Below are 22792 nucleotides of genomic sequence, written 5' to 3' on the forward strand. Positions count from 1 at the left end.
GGGAGCTTGGGTGTGGTAAGCATTTTAGTTTTAAATTAAGGTTAGAAGTTAATGATTCAAGCATCAGGTAATTCCAATTAATCACTTAAATGTTTGCTTTTTCAATAATATTAGATTATTTTTGCATGTCGTGTAAAATAGAGGAGATATTTATAGCGGAAAAAAAATAATCAATAAAGAGTCAAGTTTGAGGTCATATTATAACCATTGAAGGTCAATCTATGGCTAAGCCGTTATTATTTTTGTGGACTTTAGGTTTCGTTTGGGACAGTTTTCTTACTGCTTCTTAAAATAACTTTTTAGTACCAAAGATAAATCTTTTATATTAAACAACTACTTTAGGAAACTATAGCAAAGCTGTCCCAAACGAAACCTTGTGTAATAATCTGCAAGAGAGAGAATGATAAAGCAACAATAAATTGAAGCCCATTAACTATCTCCAAAGTCTTGATTATTTATTTACAATAGTTCTTGATTATTTGAAAAATTCATTTTAATCTCCTGACATTTTAATTAGAGACTTAAATGATCCTACAAAATGACTGATTAATCTCTATTTAAAAGTTCAAAGTATTAAATTGATACTTTTATATAGTCGGTTACTATTATGATTATTCAAAATAAGTTAGGGGATCAATTCGATCATTTTCTTATATGTTTAATAAAAATAATTTTCTCTTGATAATTGGCTTTGCACTATTTGACACAAATTTGTATTGAAAGCTTATAACCCCTATTTTTCTTGTGATTTCAAATGAATACATCCCCATAAATGAATCCCATCGGCTCGGAGGATTGTGCTTGTTTCATTAACTTAATGCTATGTGATCACAGTGATGACTAGTTCTATACTGAGAGGGAAATAAAGCAATTTAAATTCCCAATGTACTATTTTTGCTTTAATTCATTTAGCTTGAGCTTTTAAGCTTTGAGTTCTTATCTATTAATACATTAGGCTTAGATTTCATTTAGGACGGCTTTCTAACTGTTTCTTAAAACAGTTTTTTAGTGTAAAGAATAAAGAAATTTTAACTAGGAAACTACTTTAAGAAGCAGTAAAAACTGTCTCAAATGAAGCCTTAATTTAGACCGATTGTTTGATACTCCTTACATTGATGACCTCGATGAAGAAGCCCTTGAGATTGCTCATGCTGGTGATGTTGCTAGTGACTCATTTGATGAGGAGAGAGATGATGAAGAGCCGAGGAGTTACCTAATCCAGTAGAAGAGGCCAGGAGGGATGTTGAAGATGCCATCATTGATAGAACTGGTGGAATTAATAAAGACCTCAGATTAGGAAGCAAAAAAATTATTAAAAATATTGTTATAAGATTAAACAATCATAGAAAATTATAAAAATGCTTAAAAACTCTAATATTCTAAACGTCATCAATGATTCAATTATACAAAAACTTCAAATCTAATGAAATGATGTAACCATGATCATCGACAAATTTTCAAAATTTCAAAGAGCTGCGAAGTTCACAAATTATCAAGTTTATTGGACATTTCCCTCTCCATATAGGTAACCAAAGATTTTGTGAAATGATGTTGATTGAGATCTCCAAGTTTTTCTATTGATATTTTGTATTTTGTTTATTCTTTTGTAGTTAGGAGCTTATGATGGATTATTCATTGCAAATGATATCCTAACTATTATAAATAAGATTTTGATAATTGAATATAGTGAATGATTTTGAAGTATATGATGTATAGTTGATTCCACTTGATATATTAAATTATATTGATGATTTTATAAAAGCTATGTAAATAATTACAAAATATAATAGATAATTCTTCCCACTTAAGTCTTGGAACTCACAATTAATATGTTATATGTCATGCTTATAAAGTATAATGTCAGAACAGGAACTAGTGTCAATAGTAGATATATATTATAAGCAATATTATAAACATTATATCAAAAGTAAAATAAATTAATAAATAATATTTTTTTTATATACAATATTCATAAGCACAATTCATAAGCACATAAGTATAGTGAATGATTTTTTATATACCTTTTCACACATATATTTTACCTTCATAAGCACATAAGTATAATTAATTTTAATAAATATGAATAATATATAACAGTGTTAATTTTTTTTTAAATCTACGTGTAAAATAAATAATAAGATTTAAATTTAATTCAGTATACACAATTCAATAATCATAAATCATAAAATTATTTATATACAATATTCATAATATTATTTTGAGGGATTTTATTATTCTATCGATATTTATATATTTATTAAAATATATAAAATACTAGACAATAAGAAATATTCCATAAAACTCTTAGCATATGTCAATATAATTATAATAATTAACTCTTCGACATGAATGTTATATGGTAAAAATTTTTAAAATTTCTGTAAATTTGAGTTTGTATTAAATCGAATCTAATAAAATATCAGAATTTACATGAGAAAACTAAAACTAAAATTGAAAATGAGTTTGTATTAAAAATTGTATTAAAATATCTATGAATTTGTTGAATGAATTTTATATAAACCATTCTTATAACATTACACATGACATATACTTATTATATAAGATGCTTATAAAAATAAGTAAAATGTACTTAAAATTGTCTACATAATGATGCTTATAATGTTGTAAGAATGGTGATATAAAATACATTAAAAAACTTATATGAATGCACAAAGATTGATATCAACTTATTGTAATTCACTAATTCTCTTTAAACAAAAATCATAAGAAGAAGTAGAAAAACAAAGCATAAAACTAATTTCAATAATTCACAAAAAATAAAAAAATTGACAAACATAAAATAAACATGGAAGTCTTATTAAATTCAATTAGATGATCACATTAAGATTCAAATATTATAGAAGAAGCCCTTAGTAATAGTTATAAGATGTTAAAAATAGAGAAATGGTTGTAGTTGATCAATTGAAGATGTCAACACATTTTTTTTCCTATAAGATAAACATCCAATTGAGAGGGTGACATATTTGTGCGTGCATTTGATTGACGGATTTCATTAGACATCGAAGAGTTGGATCATATATCTTTGATTGAGTTTGCATATAACATAGAACACGACACCTTTATCTTAGATAAAGTTGATGAGAGGAGATTGATAAGTCTAGAATTAGTGAATGATGTCTCTATGAAAGTTAGATTAAGAATAACAAAATATTAGACATATGAACTAGTTTAATTTAAAGCATCTTATAGTCATTACTAAAGAAGGTATAAATTCATAATGAGTTTGCAAATATTTTTTTCCACCATAAATATATTTTGCTAACTCACATATAATTTTGTATTTATTGAGTATCAATATTGTTATTCCAATTAGAAGAACATAAAAATCTCTTTTTATTTTTAAAAATTATTTTTACTACAAATGATTGGTCGGATTCATCTCCATTTCTATAATGTTGAACACTTGAACTGCCTCAACTTATTTTATTATTTGAGAAATAAAATAGTTATTTAGTAAAAACAAGGTGATTATTGATTTTATTGCTTCATATCAAACTTATATAAGTATCCTGATTATTTATGTCAAAATAAATTAAAAAATTTAAAATTCATCATGGCCTCATTTTTTTAAAAGCTTATATATTAAATAAAATGGAATCATTAAATATAATTATTAAACTATGTACATAAAATTTTATTATTTAGGAGAGAGATAAATTATATATTAATTATTAAGAAATAAAACAATTAGAATACATTAATATTTATCTATTATATATAAATAGACATTAATATTTATCTCAGGTCTTCTAAATCAATCATTTCTTTTATTTATATTTTTTTATAAGTAAAAATAAATATTTATTATTAAGAGAGATTTACATACATACCATTTTATTTCATGCTATTTATATATATATCTAATAACTAAAACTTTAATATTACATACATACTACCTATATAATAAATATGGGTGCATGAAATGAAATATTAAAGTTTATAAGGTGATATGAGTATGATAATGATGAAATATAAGGTGCGGAAGCCAATGCAGCTCTATGTCTGGAGGTGTATAAGGTGCAGTCATATCAGTGGTACCGAGCAATACATAGCCACGGTACCGAGCGAATAGGTGATATGACTTATTCTGATTAGTCTCCGGACAATGCTCAGCTCGTAGAATAATTTTTCGACGCCAAGAGCCACTAGTAATACGCCGAAGAGTAAGAACGTAAATTACCTTAAAATGTGGGGCTAATGCAAACATTTTTTTTTTTTGGGTGCGGGGTTTGGGTTAGCCCGCAGTCCCCCCCTCTCTCTCTCCATGTGGTCTACAACAGTCGTACTCAGCAAACGGACCGTCAAGTCCGCCCGCAATAACACAACCCATACCCTGATACCCGATGCGAAGCGTGCGCACGACAAAATCAAAATCAAAGGGGAAGGGGCAGGTCCACTAGAGGAAAGCGCGGAGAGCAACTCGGTCTAGTTCATCCACTGTAACAGGCTAACAGCCGCCGATCTGCCGGAGAATTGTCGGAACCACGACGGCGTAGCAGTTCCTGACATCCCGCTTAGGGTTCTATGACCAAGAGCGCCGGGTTTGGGGCTTGCTTTCCGTTGAGGCAGGAAGAGATGACAAAAAACGCTCTCGGGAAATGAGCCTGGTGGTAATCATTGAATTTGGGGTCTGGTTAGTCGAAGGCCACGATTGGGTCCCCGGATGGAGGGTAGTAGCACTCTAGGCACGATTACTCTGGTACTCTCTCGCTTCCATTGCTTGGATTGGATTAAATTAGGGTTTTCCTTGGCTTCGTTTAAATTGTTAGTAGTTGGTTTGACTTGCTAATTTTTTTGAAGCGCTTAGGGTTTCTATACGTGAAGTGGGATCAGGGATGAAATTGTTGGGGTTTAGTGATGGTTTTTGGTGATAGTTTTACTGATTATTTGTTAATGTTTGTATCGAATTTTGGTCACTATTCTTTTTTCTTGGCGTTAGCACTTTAGCCTTGGATTATGTAGGATTTACTGGGATTGTGGGCGCTGTGGGACAAGTTTAACGTCAAAGACCCTTACCTTGGCTTGATGAATTTGTATTGGCTTGTGTATCTGCAGAATTGGTGGGACCAGCAGTTGAAATGACTGTTAGCTGTAGTTTCAACTTTCTAGTGGCTCGTTATCATCGAGAACCACAACTTAATAATCAAATTTTATACCATGTTATTCCTTTGTTGTTCTAGAGAACGATTTAATTTCGTCCTTTTTATTTTCTCTTAGGGGTTTAAACTGTTGGCTATAGGTTGTTAAGATCAAAAATTTTTAGTGCTTTTTTTTTTTGGTGTTTTTCCGCGATTACTTCGTTTTTAAGTTGATTACAAATTTATGGGGCTATATGAACTAATTATCTTCTAACAAACATTCTGAGGGGATTCTATGTTATTGAAAGGCTGTTCTAATGGAGTTTCTAAGAATATTTTATTTATTTATTTTGAAGTTGGAGTTGTATCTCAAAATTAATGGCCAGATTATTAAATATCAATGAGTCGGTCAAATGACTAACGGAAGTGGACGAAAAAGTTTATAGGGCCAAAAGCTTGCCGTACAAAATTTCCGAGAATAATGAACCTGATGGGGGCTGAAGGGCTTGCTGGCATTCTGAGTGTGAAAAATGGCGAGGTCTACTCATTCCATTAATCAGGCGGTAGGAGAGAAGTGATTCAATGAACTGAAATAAAGCGAAGAAGTGGAATTTCAAGATTTCACGTCTTTGAAATTTAAAATTTTTACAGTACTAAATTACTGAGAAAAAATGGGCTAGTTAAGGGCCAAATTTAGTTTTTCTTGATAGCTTTTATGCGAACTGTTTAGAGGTGGCGGTAGTTTAGTTGTTGTTTAGTTTTAATTTTTTTTTTTTTCATTCAACTTGAGCTCCAGTATGAATGATTCAAATCACTTTCTTCAGTAGAACTGTCGGGTCCTTAAATGAAGCAACTTATTGCTTTTCAAAATGCATCAATTGGAAACAGCACGGTTGAAGTTGGTTGTATCATTTCTTTATGATATATTTTATTTGTTTCCGAGTACTTGTTTTCATAGTGAAAGGTTTGGCCTATTGGCATGAAACATTGGCAACAGTTTCTATCCTGGGCTATTATTATGCCCATTTAACTTTGATATGCGATACCATAGATGGTATTGATACATTTCCTTTTGATTTCTGGTTGTTCTCATAGGATTGAACATTGCTTTAAGAAAAGATTAGGTTGAACGATGATATGATTAGTTCCGGTTGATTTGTTTTGATAGGTTCAACATGATAAACCTGGACGAAATCATTAGGTAAACTATTTGAAAAGTTGATAAGATATTAATTTCATCACTTGCACCTCTTTTCCCTTTTGGGAATCCAAGTATGCCATGATGTTATTAATTTGCTTTATTGAATCACGGAATAAACTCTTTGCTAAAGGCTGTATGTTGGACGCATATCTTGGATTGTACTCCCTAGCATTGATTTTTTTTTACAACTTCTTTCTGCCTGTTTCAGAGGTTCATGCCCCTTTTTTTTGACATTTTTAGAGAGTGTGATGGGGAGAATTAAGTTTTTTAGGTTGGTTTTCCTCCTCTCATTACTAATGATGCACAAACACGAACACAAGATACACTAATTACTGAAATATAGGACAGAGACGGGTTGAATGCAATATCATAAATTTTTATATCTTAAAAATAGTGTATAGAAATTTAATAAGAAAAATATTAAGAATAATTGATAAATAATAAGTCATTTAACTAGAATTTGTGCTTATAATGATTAATATTAGTATGTCGAGAGTCAAATGTTGATGTCGTGTGTCAGACATCGGAAGAGGATGAGATAATGCTGTTGAAAGTTTGACATCTATGTGCAATGGGCATTGGGCGTCAATGTCGAGACGATGTTGGTTGTCGATGTTGAGATGACTTTGGACAAAGATGACATATCAGGACATCATTAGACTTGAATTTTGAGATGGCTTTGAAATAGTGATGTTGTGATGGTGTCAGACGTTGATGTTGAGATGTCATCATACATGAAACCTTGACCAACATCCGCCTGAGAGAAATGAAAATAAGAATTTTTCGGGAATGTGGTATTGAGTTCGAGCAATTGATTGGGGCTTCGGACAAGAAATAAGAAATTTTATTTTTTTAATAAATAAAAAAATGAAATACAAGAAATTTCATTAAAAATATTTTAGACATGCGTGCCTAAATTTTTTAATTGGACATGTCTTCTGCGTGTCAGACATGTGTTTGACGAGTGTCGTGTCTGATACGTGTCAGACATTCTACATCTCTTTGAGGAGAAGTGTAAGTGCATCATAGATCATTTCACAAAAGTGTTAGTGCGCTTATTGTGGATGGGGATGAGTAGGAGGTTGGTTAACCTTGGAGAAAATTGTGCTAGTTTTTTATTGAGTTAGTGTGGTTCTTTGATTATCCATAATGGTAAAATTGCTTCGAAATTCTTGCAAGGGAGAGCTTATTTGTGTATAATGAGAGAGAAAAGATGAAGGGAGGGAGGAAGGGAGAGAGATAATGAGGGAGAGGTTGTTCATTGTCCATTATGGTGTTGAAGGCAATGAAAGCTTGGATTTTATTGTCCTAAATTGGGATGACTAGTGAGCCTTGGTGGCAATATTGTTGCCAAGGGAGGAAAATGAATTGTATATTGTGGAAGGTAAGTGAGATGGGATGTGATGCTTTTGATGCTCAAATCCTTCACACTTAAATGTGCATTAGGGGAATGAGGAATAGATAGGTTAACTGATTTGCTTCTTCAATCCTATGTTGATCATTCTGTATTCATTTGTTATTTAGGTGGTCGTTGATACTTTTAGTTTTCAAAACATAGATTGAGTAATGGCAAAGTCTGAGAGATGAAAGTTATGTTAAATCTCAATTATTTAAAAATATACGATCTTTGAATTACAATTAAGAGCATTGATGTTTGTTTTTCCCTTCATTTATAGCATGATTCCTAGTGCTAAGATGAGGATTGAGTTATAATTGACTTTTTTCTTCTCAAGGGGTTGTTTGGTTGGATGTAATTTGAGTGTATTGCATTCGAAGTGTATTGGTTTTTTTGTATTGTTTTTGAAAGCAAATCTAAAGTAATATTTCGAGGGATTTGAAACTCCTTGTATATTAAATTTGTTAACTCGAGCAAATTCTAAATACAATATGCATAAATAACCATCACGAGCTCTACAACCTCCACATTGCAAGCACTGCAGGCCGATTCACAACCTACGTGAATTTCATATCCATTGACTCTGTTTGCCGTCATTGATTAGGCCCTGACCCAATGTTATTGCCCTAATAAAAAAATAATTAATAATTTTTTTATTCATTTTATAGCAATCTGAACGCAAAAAATAAGTGATCTCCTGAATTTATTTTACAACTAAGGAAACACAGAAAATGTATTTCAAATACATTAATTTTCTTTACACTATGTATAATCCACATGAATTCTAAATTCTCTTCAAAGCCTCACATAGACTTGGGTTGAGGTCCTGTTAAGTTTTTATTTGAAGGCTCGTTGTTAAATGGTTCTTAGATGAGCAAGATGAATTCATTTGACAATCCTTCTTAACATTTCTAGATAATCTTTTCCATAAATGTATGAACTTTTATATGTTTATGAAGCTTGATAAACTTTTTATTTGGCTTTTTGAGCAATTCTTATTTCGGTTCTATCATCTAATGTTATGCTAAAATGTGAACAAACTGTCATGAAGAGTTCTTTGGTTCTTTCAGAGAATTGAGGATTAGTTGAACATTTATGTAATATGATTGTTTTCTTTATTTGCAGCTAGGATTGCAAATGAAATGAGTATTCAACAAATTACTCGTGGCTTGGCTCAATTATAACTTGTTTGTGATCGTTTGATTAAGTAATCTAACAAGCTTTAACATTTTTTAAATACTCAATGATTAAATAAATAAGCTTGAATAGCTATGTGTTTGATTTGTTTATGAATAATATCATTTAAAGCTCGTGAATAAGTTTGATACGAAGCTTGATAAGAAGCGCCATTCTTGTTTGTTTTGTACTAAATACATGTCTTAAGATTTGACATATTTTCTCATAATTTTTTAGTGCTATTATAATAAATGATTCTTATTTTATTAAAAATTAATTTCATTTTTATGCTATATTCTTTCATTAGAATAAATTTATTTATGAACAAGAGGTATTAGGTCACGTTTGTTTGCAGCCTTATTTTATTAACATAAATTTTCATTTTTATGTTAATCGAACTTCAACAAAAATTATAATAAATGACCTCAAACATGAACAAGCTTCTGTTTGGCTCGGTTTGTTTGCAGCCTTAATTGCACGTAACCCTTTAATTTGTATCCTTTATGGTTGATCTTAATTGTCTATATTTAACTTCAAATTTTTTATTTGGATCCCTTGTAAGGGTTTTAAGCAAAAATATGCTATGTTTTTGTGTGCGAGTTGAAGTTTATGGAGAGTGTTCTTTGTATCATACGAATGTGTTCTTTGTATCATACGACTTTGATGGGCAAGCAATTGAGTGAATAAAGTATCTAATTGTTGGCACATATTAATGGAGCCGTCAGTCGAGTGAGGCAGGCAGACGCCACCTCCACCACTTCTGATGGATTTTCCCTGTAATCTGCTCGAAAAGGCCTAAGCATTGATGGATCGTTTCATCTGTGAGATTCGTTGATTAAATTATTTAAATCTAGGAAAAATGTTACCACTTAATTTGTCAAATATGGTGGATTTATATTAATATACTTTTTCCTTAGTTACAAATACTCGGAGTTTTATTTCTTGAATGTCTTTCATCACTAGTTTCTCTTGAATGAATTTAAACAACGGCTTCTGTATCACTATAATGTTTATTAGGTTTTAAGTACATTTCTAATGAGCAATAGGGTGCTTTTTTAAAATTTTTTTTGGTGAATGCGGTACCGTTAGCTAGCATTAACATCCTCAAATTAATTATAATTTTAGATTTTCATTTAGGGCACATTGACGAGAGCCCTCTTGCCATTGGGCTTGGCCGATGAATCCTCGTGCATTTTATTGTTTTCTTTAATTTTCAGGGCTACATCCATGGATTATGATGAAAATGATTTTCAAAGCCAAAATTTTCAGTTAGTTGGGGAAGACAGCAAATTTTCTGTGAACCTACGGTCATTTGCTCTTCCAAAATTTGATCTTGATGAACACCTTAGGTTTGATAGCTTAGTTGAAACGGAAGTTTTACTTGACATACAAAGTCAAGAAAATAATTGGATTGACTTTCCATCTGGAAGTAATGCAGTAGAGTTCAGTTCAAGTGCTGCTGAGTCTTGCTCAATATCTAGGCATAACAATGTTTGGTCTGAGGCAACGTCATCTGAGTCTGTTGATTTGTTATTGAAATCAGTGGGAGATGATGAAATAATCAACGACAAATCTGTCATCATGGAGTCAAGTGCTAATGATGTATCTGATGGCATTGATAATCAGGTTGATCCCTATATTAAAAAGGATGGTGTCCTTAACTCATCCGTGATGGATTCCCACCCTAATGATAAAGATGTAATTATTCAGGATGAATGCCCGAAAAAATTCTCAAGTCTAAGTGAAGGGCAAAGGGATTTGCTAACGCATCTTCAAGGTTCATCTCAAGCATCTGAAGTTGAAGAATCCAGAACTGTCTTTAATTTAGATCCTTCAAATGGAATCAGTTCTGATGGAAAGATTGCTGGTGATCAGTACATGGCAGATGAAAATCCAACTTATTCAAATGAAGCTATTGAAAGATCAAGAGTGGCTGAAAAAGTCCGATGTGAGACATTTCTGAAAGGAGGACATGTTATTAATGTGCCCATGAGAACAAATATTGATGATTGCAACTCATATATGGCGGTTAGCCCCAGCCTATTATCTATTACCTGCAGAAGTAATCAAGATGAGAGACTTGTTACTGATACAACTGGGTTCTCTGATGAACAAAATCAGCGAAATGTCAGTAGCAGGTCTGATTTGCTATATGATATTGACCATAAAAAAAAATCTATGGTAATTCATAATTTTGAAACAAATAATCAGCTGGTGCCAAAATCAGATGCTTACGAGATGCTGAATAAATGTAATGATTCTGTAATTTCTGAGGATGCTGATGGTTTTGTGTCCATTTCATGCAGAACCGAGGCTTTGATTCGTGACTGTGAAACAGTTAATAGATTTTTAGGAAAAGTAGATAGTGTAAATCAATTAGCACAGGAGCAATGTAAAAAATTTGAGGAGAATTCTGGTAACAGCAGTAGTAAAGCTATCCAGACGACGTCTCTGTTAACTGAAGGGCACAAAAGTGTTAATGGCAGACTGCCGGATGATTCTGTGGAGGATGATAACGCTTACATTTCAAGTAATCAGAACTCAACTATGTCTTGTAATGATGGAGGACGAAAACTTGTAACATATTTGGATGCCTTTAGCAATAAGCAATATCCTGAATGCCAGATGACAGAAAATAAAATTAATGATGCTTATGCTTCCCAATTGCTAACAGAATCAAATGCTTCTATTCAAGTTAATTATGAAATTCAAGTTATGGACACAGGCGATTATGACAGGATGAACACTAATCCACCGAATATCGCCTGCGAGAAGTGTGTGTATGTTGTTGAGGGTAGCACTGCTGATGATGTGGATGTTGATAAACAAGAGATGAAATTAGATACTGATAAAGATATAGCCCCGGACGAATCTTCTGCACTTGCTGTTGTGTCTGATGCTGAAGCTAACTCCTCACCATGTACTTCTTGTAAGGAATATAAATCAGCTATGGATTCGACAGAATTTCATATGGCACAAGGTGATGTTTTAGTTGATAAGGAGTCCTCAGTAACACGCACAAATTTTTGTAGAGTTAGTTTAGGCATAGCCTCTAATGTCATTGAGGTTCAAGACTCTTCACCTGCAGACTTGCAGACTACTGAAGAGTTATCTTTGGATGGCTTATGCAGGAATAAATTAGTACAAAAAGATTTTGGTAACTTTCTACATCCTAAACTGTTTCTATTACTTGCAATTTGTAGTGGTAATTTGTGGTGAAATGGTTAATTTTTCTCCAGATTCAGATTCCGTTCAAGTGCCACTGGGCTTTGAGAAGTTTTATTCTATTTGTTGCAATTTTGAGGTATTTTTTTGGAAATGATAAATATTTTATTTTATTTTTATAGATCCTGTTCCATTGCCCCTGAACTTTGAAAAGTCTATGCATCATCACCTGCCACCTCCGGAAGATGCCACTGATCTTGACGTGGTCGTAGAAAAGAAAAAACCTTTGATAGAGGCACTATCTACCTCAGATTTTATCCATTCTGCTGATCAAGATGGTAAGGTATTTAGAAATTTAGCTTCATCATTTCCTACTATTGATTTGGTGTCCAAGAAAGCAAGTGACCCGGCATCTGTTCCCTATCCATTGGACATGGACGGCACTTCACCTTTTAAATTGTCCCAAGATGTTTCAGGTGAATTTTGCTTCTATTAGTTCTCTATTCATTCGACTAATTGGTGTTGATTTTCTCTAGTTATCACTTGGAAAATCCGGTTGATTATTGATATTTTGATGCTTTTGCTTTGTTCAATTAGCAGCTAAGTTGGCTTTCCCAGTCATATCTAAGGAAAATGAAGTGAAGCTTTCTGGAAGTTCTAAGTTAACCAATTTTAGCAATAATGTCGACAACGAAACTGTGAATGGGGAAAATACATGCTCTGATTGTGTTGAAGATGCTTTAGTGAATATGTCAACAAAAAATGAAGTAAGAGCTGTAGTGCAACCTCCATCTGCGATGAAAAGTATAGATTTTATACCAGTTCAGAATGAGGTTCCATCTTCTGCAGTAGACGCTGTTGGCAATGCGGAGTCTGTGCAGCGGGAAGGGACTGATTCTCATGGTTCGGTAGAAGGAATTGATAATGCTGTTGAGTCACTGGAAAGTTTCTCACTTGTGAAGAATGCCGCCTCAGTTTTTTCAGGTAAGTAAAATTCAAAGTCTTCTTATTATAACCCATTTTCGTTCCATGCATTGGCGGATCTATTGTAGGCATTCAGGCTCATTGCCCTCGCTGCCCCAACCCAAAATCAGCTTATTCAAAAGTTTGTTTTTTTATGTAAATATTTATTTGTACCTAGCCAACGTGCAATTGAATGTACAAATGGCTTAGTAGAATTATGGGATGAGAGAGAATTTAATAAATTAGTAAATAACTATATATATATATATACATACATAGAGAGAGATAAATATAAAAATTATTTAAGTAAGATTTAAATGAAATAGTTATGATTTAATAAATATGCAATAATATAATTTTTTGTATATAAATAATATTTTATGTAATTTTAAATTTAAACACATTCAAATTTTAATTGATTTATATTTAATTAAACTTAGTTTATATATAAATTTATAAATTTAAGATAAATTATTATTAATTTATATTGTATACTTAGATAATTTACATCCTATGTTGCACCGATACGGATACGGCGACACGGATACGACACGATACTTAGAATTATAAAATTTTCAAGAATAAATTGTCATTATTATTATGTTAATTTTATTACTTTTAATTATATTATTATTTATTACGTCATTCGGTTCAACCCCGGTTCGACCGGTCGAACCATGAACCTCTCATTCTTCCGGTTCGTTGTCCGGTCCGATTTTCACAACTTTGGTGTAAATAAATAAAAAATTCAATATTATTTAAAAAAAATCCTATTAGCATTATAAAAATTTAATTAAAAAAATTCGTCTAAAAATATATAATATATATGCTATGAACTTGATAACCTAACTCATCTATTACTCACACATCACTTCGGAGCTTTGCCTCATTGTTGTTTATATAGGTTTTTGGGTTTGTATGTGTTAAGAATTCACATAGAGTGGTTAGGCCATGTGAAGACGCTTCATTGGTATTTCGGGCTAGTAATTAGTATAAAATTTTCTTGTTATTAAAAAATTAAATATCTTAAATTTAAATTACTTTGTTAAATTCTAATTTTATTTATTAATTTATACTTAATGAATTGAATTAATTTATTTAGTTATTTAAATCATTTAACAATCGAACCGTTTGGTTCAAAAAAGTTGGGACCGGTTCATAGTTGAACTGTCGAATCGGTTGGTTCGGTCCTGTTTTAAAAACTTTGATTAATATTAACAATGATATTATTTGTTATCATTTTAACTATTAATAAAAATAGTAAAATCTTACTATTATCAATAGAGTTTTGAAAATATTCCTCTTTTTTTAAATGATATTTTAATGAATTCAATAAAAAAACATTCAACGTTTTTAGAACTTTAAGGATTAACACTCTCAATTGTAAGTTTTTTTATCAATATATATTTATATTTTTATATTAAAATATTCTATTAAAAATTTATTTTAAATTATCAATGTTGGTCCCAGGCTGAAAGAAAAATGTTAAAAAGTATTTTTATACCATCAATTTGTGCCTCGCCAAGAAAAATTTCTGGCCCCCCTGCTTCCATGTTAAGTAAATGTGCTTTTTAGAAGCTTATTTCTTTTTCATTTCAAGGTAAGCGATACATATTATGCAGCATCCATGTTTGGTCTTGTTTTAAGGTTGTGGTTGCTTGAGAAAATAGTTATGAACTGGACTGACTCTTTTTTTCTTCTATTTTGTTTTGTTTTAGCACAAGCTTCTTGTAGTGATGGAAAACAAGCAGTATGCTTTACTTCATCCATACATGACAATTGCTCTCGTAAAAGCCCAAGCAATGAGCAAAATGATCAATGCAATTTTGCCGCAAGAGATTTCCCGGAAGGGCATAATGTGTCTGCTCAAACAGAAGGTCGTTGTTTCTTGCTCATCTCGTCATTATTATCACGGGACTTATCTAAATTATTTGTTGCTGGCTTGTGAGTCGTTATTCATTTTCCTTGCGCTATGCACATACTGTTATTATTGTATGCTTCTTATGTATGCACATTAAAGTTGGCTTTACATTTTTTTTGTCTTGCTTGATCTCTTGCCTTTATTTGAAGTACAAGCAGTTTCAGACTTCCTTTGGCTTTACATTTTTTGTGTCTTACTTGATATCTTGCCTTCATTTGAACTTCAAACAGTTTCAGACCTCATTTGCGTGTTCATTATATCTGTCTTTTTATTAGTTTGGAGACCATCTGGCATATCCCTGGATTCTCAGATTTTTTGGTTTAAAGGTTTTATTTTTACCTAAAGCCTTGTTGACAACATCCCGCATACCTTGCTGAAGCGAGATTTTTTAATCATCATTCAGCAGAAAACTTTTGGAATTGGTAAGTTTTTAATAGAAATATTTTCTGCTCAAATGTTGCCCATAAAAGTCTACATGAGCTAAGAAGGTTTGGGTTGTAGATTCATCTTGTTCATGAGGAAGTTGGTTTTTGTGTAAGGCTGCCAGCAATCCGTGAAGCTGACTATTCTATCTTGCCAGTAAGTTGTCATGACAAAATATGTAACATAAACTGTTAATATTTGTGACATTTTAGCATTTAAATATGCTGATTTTTGGCATAATATGGCACGATTATATTGTGATGGTCTGTTGGTTCTGGACGCATCTGTGGTGATATTTATGGTTTAATCTAACAATAATGTGCTTGATGGCTGTAGCATTTATGCACTCGGGTTTAATCCATACAATAATGGCTGTAGCATCTGTCTTTCCCCTTTTCTATTTAGCAGTTAATTGATGCTGTGTTATTTAGTTGCAGATAATGCGTTGACTAAACACAGAAATGATTCTTCTCAAATCTGCATGATGAGTACTGTTGAATCCAACCAATCAGATAAACCAAGGGGAAACCCAAGTTCATCTGAAAGTTGCAAACACTGTGCCCAAGACAATTTTGAGCATCCAGAAGTCAAGGTATCACATTTAGAAATTAATTTGGATGCTTCGGGTAACATGGCTTTGGTGTCTTCTCCAAAAGCTGAGATCACTCAAAAGCTTGAGTGCAGCAGTAATGATTCAAAGACACATGGTATGCCTGTTGAAGTTAGAAGCGTTACTTCTGTGGTGTCGACATCTGGGAATTTGCCTGAGAGAGGTGCTGGCAGTGAGCGGAAGTCTTTTCCCAGTTTACAGTCGAATGATATTCAGCAGGTAATTTCTTCCTTGTTTTGTAGTTCCTTTAGTTTTTTTAACGTTTACTTGTGAATGACAAAAATGTGTTATTATTTCTAGATGCTGAAAGAGAATCCTCAAGGATGGCAGGATGAAGTGAAAGCACTCGATATTTCCGCCAAAACCCCTAATAAGGGAAAAACTAAGAATGCATCAAGGCTTTTGAATGAAAAGAAAATATGCTCAAGAGGGAAAACAAAAAAGGAAGCACCAGCTCTAAAGCAGTTTTCTGGAATGGATGCCAAATATTCTCCCGGCCAACATAAATATGTTCAAACTTCAAGCAAGGATTTGCCGTTGGTTGATGTGCGAGAGCATTCCTCTATTGATTGTTCTACTATCAAAATATCCTCCTCTCTGGTTGGCCAGACATCTGGTATTCCTGATTTGAATTCTTCATCCTCAACGTTATTTCAACAGTCTTTCACAGATCTACAGCAAGTACAATTACGTGCACAAATATTTGTTTATGGAGCTCTAATGTATGTTGAAGCATTCTTAAAGTCCTGCATTGCTACTGTTTTGACTGTGAAACTGAATTTTGTTGTGCTTTTGCCACAGCTCAGGTATTCCTCCAGATGAAGCTTATATGGTGTCAGCCTTTGGTGATGCTGGTTGATATCTTAACCTTTTTCTTATCTTCATTTGCCTTATCCCAGCCATTTGGGTTGGCTTTTCCTTGTGTTTCAACTCTAGTCTTATTCACATCTTTGATTTACACTGGTTTACATTGTTGATTGTTGTTTCGCAGATGGTGGACGGAGATTATGGGAAGGTGTGTGGCATGCTTTGATTGCAAAGTTTCAGAATCAGAAATCTCCCATCAGTGGCTTTGAGACCCCTTCACATTCTCGGTCAGGTATGTATCTCTGGATTTATTTCAGTTGCCTTGTTTGTATTTGATCCATGTATTTTAAAAGTTTATTTAGTAGTATGGGTCCTTGAACTTGTTTCAGTGGGTACAAATGTTCAAAGCAAAGTCCCAGGGTCGTCTGCTGCCAAAGGCTCCAGCATGATTATATCCTCAGCTATGCAAAATTCAACTGTCTCTTTTCCCTCACCTTTGTGGAGTCTCTCTTATGGAAATGGACAGCATACCAGCATGCCCAGGGGTGCATACCTGAACTTCAATCAGACTGCATCTCCATTGACTCCTTGGAGACCTTCACAGTTAAGACAGCATGTCGAGGCTAGTTCTCCTTGGTTGTCACAGGCTTCTCATCCTGGACCTTTGTTTGTTTCTTCACACAGTTCAGCCCTTGATGGCATCAAACATTATTCTACGGCACCTTTTACTGAACCTATGCATGCAACTTGCGCAAGTGACTTGTGTGGATCTCATATTCCCATGATACAAGTTGCACCCCCTAGTGCTCCTACATCTGCCACTACTGAGGGAGTCATTCAGTTGGAAACGACAAAAAAGAGAGGAATCAATGGGAGCAATAAGCATACATCAAAATCTCAAAAGGCTAGAAAGATGAAGGGTTTGGCAGCGGAGGAGCTAAATTTGCCTGTTTCTCAAACTTCAGTAGAGTGCATTCCTGTTCTTGGTGGTGTTGAAAGTCTTCCATTGCTATCTGCAAGTACGCAGTTGTTTTCTAATTCGCCAGTAAAGGTTGCTAATGGCGCCCCTGTTTCAATTAGTATGCCTCACGTGATTTCTCCAACCCATTACCGGATAATTGATGAGAATAATAATCAACATAAGCCAAACCTCTCTGAAGAGACTTGCAGCAAAATTGAGCTAGCTAAGCTGCATGCAGAGGATGCTGCTGCTATTGCAGCATCTTCTATCAAGCATTGTGAAGCTGTATGGAGTCAGCTAGCTGCCCAGAAGAATTCTGGATTAGTTTCTCAGATTGAGGAAAAACTTGCTTCTGCAGCTGTTGCAGCTGCTGCAGCTGCTTCTGTTGCAAAGGCTGCTGCAGCTGCGGCTAAAGTTGCATCTGTTGTTGCTTGGCAAGCCAAAATAATGTCAGATGAAGCTATTAGTGCAGCAAAAACTGTTAACACTGTCCGGAGTCCAGAATCTGGCATTCTTGATGTTGGAAAGAAATTAGCAGGGTTAATTCCCATATCAATTTTGAAAGGAATGGACAAGATCCACGAATCTGCTGAAGTTATTACTGCTGCACGTGAGGCTGCCAAAAGACGAATTGAATTAGCTTCTGCTGCCACAAAACAGGCAGAGAATTTGGATGCTATAGTGAAAGCTGCAGAATTGGCTGCAGAAGCTGTGGCCCAAGCGGGAACAATCATTGCAATGGGGGATCCCTTACCATTTACATTGGGTGAGTTGGTAGAGGCTGGTACCGAGGAGTTTTGGAAAGTTCATCATGGTGCCCCCATGAAGGTTTCCAAATTAAGCAACATGAATGGACATGAGCATGTTGGCGTAGGCAATGTTAAAGAATCAGCTAAGCAATTTGATGGGCAGTTTTCAAAAGATGTACAGAGTCAGAAGGCTGCCAGTGAAGGTGGATTATCTTCTTTGATCAAAACTCATGAGCAACTTGATGGAACAGCTCAAGGTATTGAAGTATTTATGTGCATAGTTGCGTGTTTTACTTTGCTAGAGTTTTCTTGCATTCGAGGTTCATTTAAATTTTGCGGCATTTCTGTTGCGGCTGGTTCTTCTCCCTTCAAACTAGCTCTTGATGAATAAGTTATACATGCCTTGTTGCATTTTCTACCATCTGATATATAGCTTTAAATAGTTGCCTTCTACAAATGGATTAAAACAGTCATTTGTGACATTTTATTGCTTCTTTCAACAATTTTACATGCTGGTCAATAGCAAACCATTTTAGCTTTTGCGGTTGCCTGCATTGGAATTCAATGAAACTGAACCTGCATGCGACATTAGCTATGACTACTTTTTCTTGGTCACTATTTAGCTATACTTTGTATCACCGTGCAGGAAAATTTTCAACTGCTGGACGTGAAAGAGATCATTCTGTTAGCTATACAGGCATACAAAAGGGTTCTCTAGTCGAGGTAGGTTGTTTGGGTTTTCTTCTTCACTAATCTGGATTTGTTTTCCATGCTTTTTTTGCCCAGTTTTTTTTTGTATATACTATTTTGTGTTTGCATTATTCAATAACAATCTTTAATATCTTTTACATTTTAGAATTGATTTTTCAGCTTGCGTTTGAATTTTCTGGTCATAAATTAGATTCAAATCTTGCTTGCCTTGCAATTTTTAGTGGTAATGCACTCTTAAATTTTCTTCAGTATAAATTATAATTGATTCGTTCAAATATCTCAGGTCATGTCTGACGATGATGATCTAAGAGGAGCCTGGTTTTCAGCTAGGGTTCTTGACATGAAAGATAACAAGGCATATGTCTGCTACAATGATTTTTCAACGAATGAAGGTAATTAGTAATCTTTGTGCTTTCTTTTACTAATCCACTTGGAAATTAGGTGGATTATGCTTTAATATGGCAGCTAACAGCACACGAGTGCTCTGTTATGAAACAAAGAGGAGTCTAAGGGCGCGTTTGGGACGGCGGCACTGTTGCTTTACTGTATAAAAAGTTATGAAATCTTTGTTTGGAACGTTGCGGTAGAACAACGGCAGAAAAAATTTTGCGGCACGTAATTGCTTCACGCGACCTTTCCCTCTCTCCCGCGGTCCGCTGCTTTCGGGCAGAAAAATGACGAAACCATCCTGCAAATATTCGCGACTACCACCGTTTCTCATCTCCAAAAACATTCCGCGTTTTGAGCTTCGTTTATCGATCGGACAGTGGAGGCCCGAGGCAAAAGAAAACAGACGAAAGCACGGCCAGTTCATGGACGGCGTAGCAATGGCAACAATCAGAATCGAAAAAGGAAGAAGTTCCAAAACGTAATATACAATAGTTAAGAAGGTTAACACAAATGGACCCCTTCTTCGGCTCCTACTCCTCTGCTTCCACTCCATCCCAAAACCCACTTTCTTGCATCTTACCACCATCCATGGCGAGAACAGAGGAATGGAGATCTTATGATCAAGTCTTAGAAAGATGGAACTACGCCGTAGCCTTGAACAGCTTCCATGAAAGCAGCGGTGGCGGCCGCCGCTGACGAGTAGATCTGATCGACCTCTGACTCCACCTCCGTCCTCTTCACAAACCTACCCTTAATCCTCGGTCTCGCCTCTGCGTACGCCTTCCTTGATGCGTAGCGTATCGTCTTCTCAAACGTTTTGTATGAAGACTAATTTTTTTTCCATATTATTTTAAAATATGATAGTACATTATAAAATAATTATATTATGGTATTTAATAGTTATAAAATATTTTATAAAAATTGATACAATTTTTATTTAGAATTGTTATTTATTAGCATATAAATTCTTTGAAAATTTTGATATTTACATCATATTTTTCATCAATATATAAGAGGGTATAAAGATAATTTATTCACATACAGCTGCAGCACAGCAACTTGACAATTATACTTCCCAAACAAAATATACTGCTTTTTATACAACAATTTCTGAAAGCAGCTTTCTGTACAACAATTTTACAATCTACTTTACCGACAGCTGCAGTCGTCCCAAACGCACCCTAAGCCTTGCCCCTCTGCCCCCATCTGTTTGAACAGTTTTTTTTGGAATAAAGCATTTTCTCATTGATAAATTTTTTTTTAACTTGAAGTATGTTGTTTATCCTTACATGCTTTGTTTGTCCTCTTAATTCTATTTGGTTTAAAGATTAAACGCACTCCCTTGAAATCTAAAGTTTGATAGTTCTCATATTTTTTCCGTTACTGTCTCATCTGTTGTCTTGCTTGTTTAATTGTTTTGTTTAGCTATGCTTTACCTAGTTGATTTATGATTTTACCTTTAGAGTGCACTCTACTCTCATCTTAAACTTAGCCTACACCAAACTTTGCAGTCAATATTATTTCAAGTTAGTGAATGTTAGTTTGTATCTTATGTGTTTTGGGTAAGCATATGACTGAATTTTTCTGTGCCGTATTGGACTCCAATGCTGTTGAGCATTCCATCACTAGTTTTCGTAATTCAATTGTTTCTGAATTTATGCGTTATGTTTTGCAGGCCATCTAAAGGAATGGATTGTGCTTGCAAATGAAAAAGAGAAAGCTCCCAGAATACGGGTTGCTCACTGTACATCATTGAAGTATGAAGGTACAAGGAAACGCCGTAGGGAACATCTTGGAAGTTATAGTTGGGCTCTTGGAGATCATGTTGATGCTTGGATGCAGGATAGGTTTGAATGCTTTCGACTTGTGGTTTATGTCTAGATTTTCTTTGTATGAAATTAAGCATCTTGCATCACTAGATAAGGAGATGTACTTTGACATTTATTTTTCCTGATATCAATCTAGTATTATGTGTTTGGCAGCATTTTTTGCAAACTGCAACCGCTATTGCTTTTATATTTGCTTAGTAGCTTTAACTGCTTTGGTGTTATCTTGGTATCATTGTTTTATTTGGTTTTGGAATAACTTCTAAGTTTCATGGATATTTCTCAAGCTCATGCATTCTCTTTTGTGGCAAGCTGTTCTGGTTTTTCATGCTTGTTTGATTGTCAATCTGTTTAAATTTCTTGTATCTAATATTATGCCTTTTTACTCTCAGATGGTGGGAAGGAACGATTGTTGCGAAGGGCTCAGGAGATGATACAAAGCTGACAGTGCATCTCCCAGGTATCTGCATCTGTTTGGTGATCCTCACCTGCTAATGCGTTAATATCTTTAATAATTCCATTGTTGGGATCTATTTATGTGATGTAGTGGTAAGATTTATTCAGGAGTTTGAAAAATATTATTTTTTAAAAATTTTAATCATATAGGGGTTAGGGTAAATGCAATGGAATGGTGCTGATTTACGCTAACAAAGATTCTCAGTACATTAATTTATTCATCTATCTATCCATCCACGATTTTCCATCTGGGTGGAGATGGGCTTTCCTTTCCAAAGACTTCTTGTCTTAGTTCCTTCTAAGAACCTTCTTTCTTTGAAATGATTTGCTTCTTTGTTCGAATCACCTTTTGGATTTTTTTGTTGGCTATAAAAGGAATTCAAGTAAGATAAACACCCACAAAATTAATATGGTTGAAGTAATTGTAGTAACTTAAAAGAAAAAAAGAGTTGTCAATTGGGGTTACGGTAAAGGCAATTGGAATGTTGTTAAATTGAGATACGAAAGGTTCTGTGCACATTTATTCATTCATCTAACCATCCACTATTTGCCTTTTGTGTGGAGATGAGTTTCCTTTTCCTAAGACCCTTAAACGTTGCTCCTTTTAATTCCTCCTATCAAAGCTTTGCTTCCTTGTCCATATTGCCTTAGGGCCTGTTTTGCTAGCAACAAAAGAAATGCAAGCAAGTAAACCCCTACAAAGGAAACATGATTGAAGTAAACAACAATAACTTCCAAAAAAAAGTGCCAATGCTTTTTTTCACCTCTAGATTTTAAACAAACCTAAAAACCCCTTAATCTCTCTCTCTCTCTTTCCCCCTCTACCCCCAGACACACTTGATTTAGTGGAGAAAGCTTGGAGCATCTTGTTAGACCTGTTCAAATTTACAAAAGGAGGACTGGTGGGGTCCCCCCCCCCCCCCCCCCCCCCCCGCCCC

General features: G+C 34.1%; 1 protein-coding gene across 2 annotated transcripts in view; it reads left to right on the top strand.

Moving 5' to 3' along the window:
- The first annotated feature begins 4409 nt into the window (after positions 1-4409).
- The window catches only part of LOC110101992, a 60687-nt gene continuing 42304 nt past the window's right edge, over positions 4410-22792 (top strand). Inside the window, exons 1-14 of one of the 2 annotated variants that reach the window (XM_020830130.2) lie at positions 4410-4720; positions 10090-12029; positions 12220-12513; positions 12635-13021; positions 14719-14877; positions 15782-16173; positions 16255-16676; positions 16756-16808; positions 16946-17053; positions 17151-18728; positions 19118-19194; positions 19466-19574; positions 21248-21419; positions 21791-21858. In XM_020830130.2, the coding sequence (XP_020685789.1) occupies positions 10100-12029; positions 12220-12513; positions 12635-13021; positions 14719-14877; positions 15782-16173; positions 16255-16676; positions 16756-16808; positions 16946-17053; positions 17151-18728; positions 19118-19194; positions 19466-19574; positions 21248-21419; positions 21791-21858 (5749 nt within the window). In that variant the 5' untranslated portion in view covers positions 4410-4720; positions 10090-10099. The remainder of the gene's footprint in view (positions 4721-10089; positions 12030-12219; positions 12514-12634; positions 13022-14718; positions 14878-15781; positions 16174-16254; positions 16677-16755; positions 16809-16945; positions 17054-17150; positions 18729-19117; positions 19195-19465; positions 19575-21247; positions 21420-21790; positions 21859-22792) is intronic. The other variant, XM_028694194.1, reaches the window with a different exon arrangement.

Source organism: Dendrobium catenatum, unplaced genomic scaffold, assembly GCF_001605985.2.
Source record: "Dendrobium catenatum unplaced genomic scaffold, ASM160598v2 fragScaff_scaffold_414, whole genome shotgun sequence".
NCBI lineage: Eukaryota > Viridiplantae > Streptophyta > Magnoliopsida > Asparagales > Orchidaceae > Dendrobium > Dendrobium catenatum.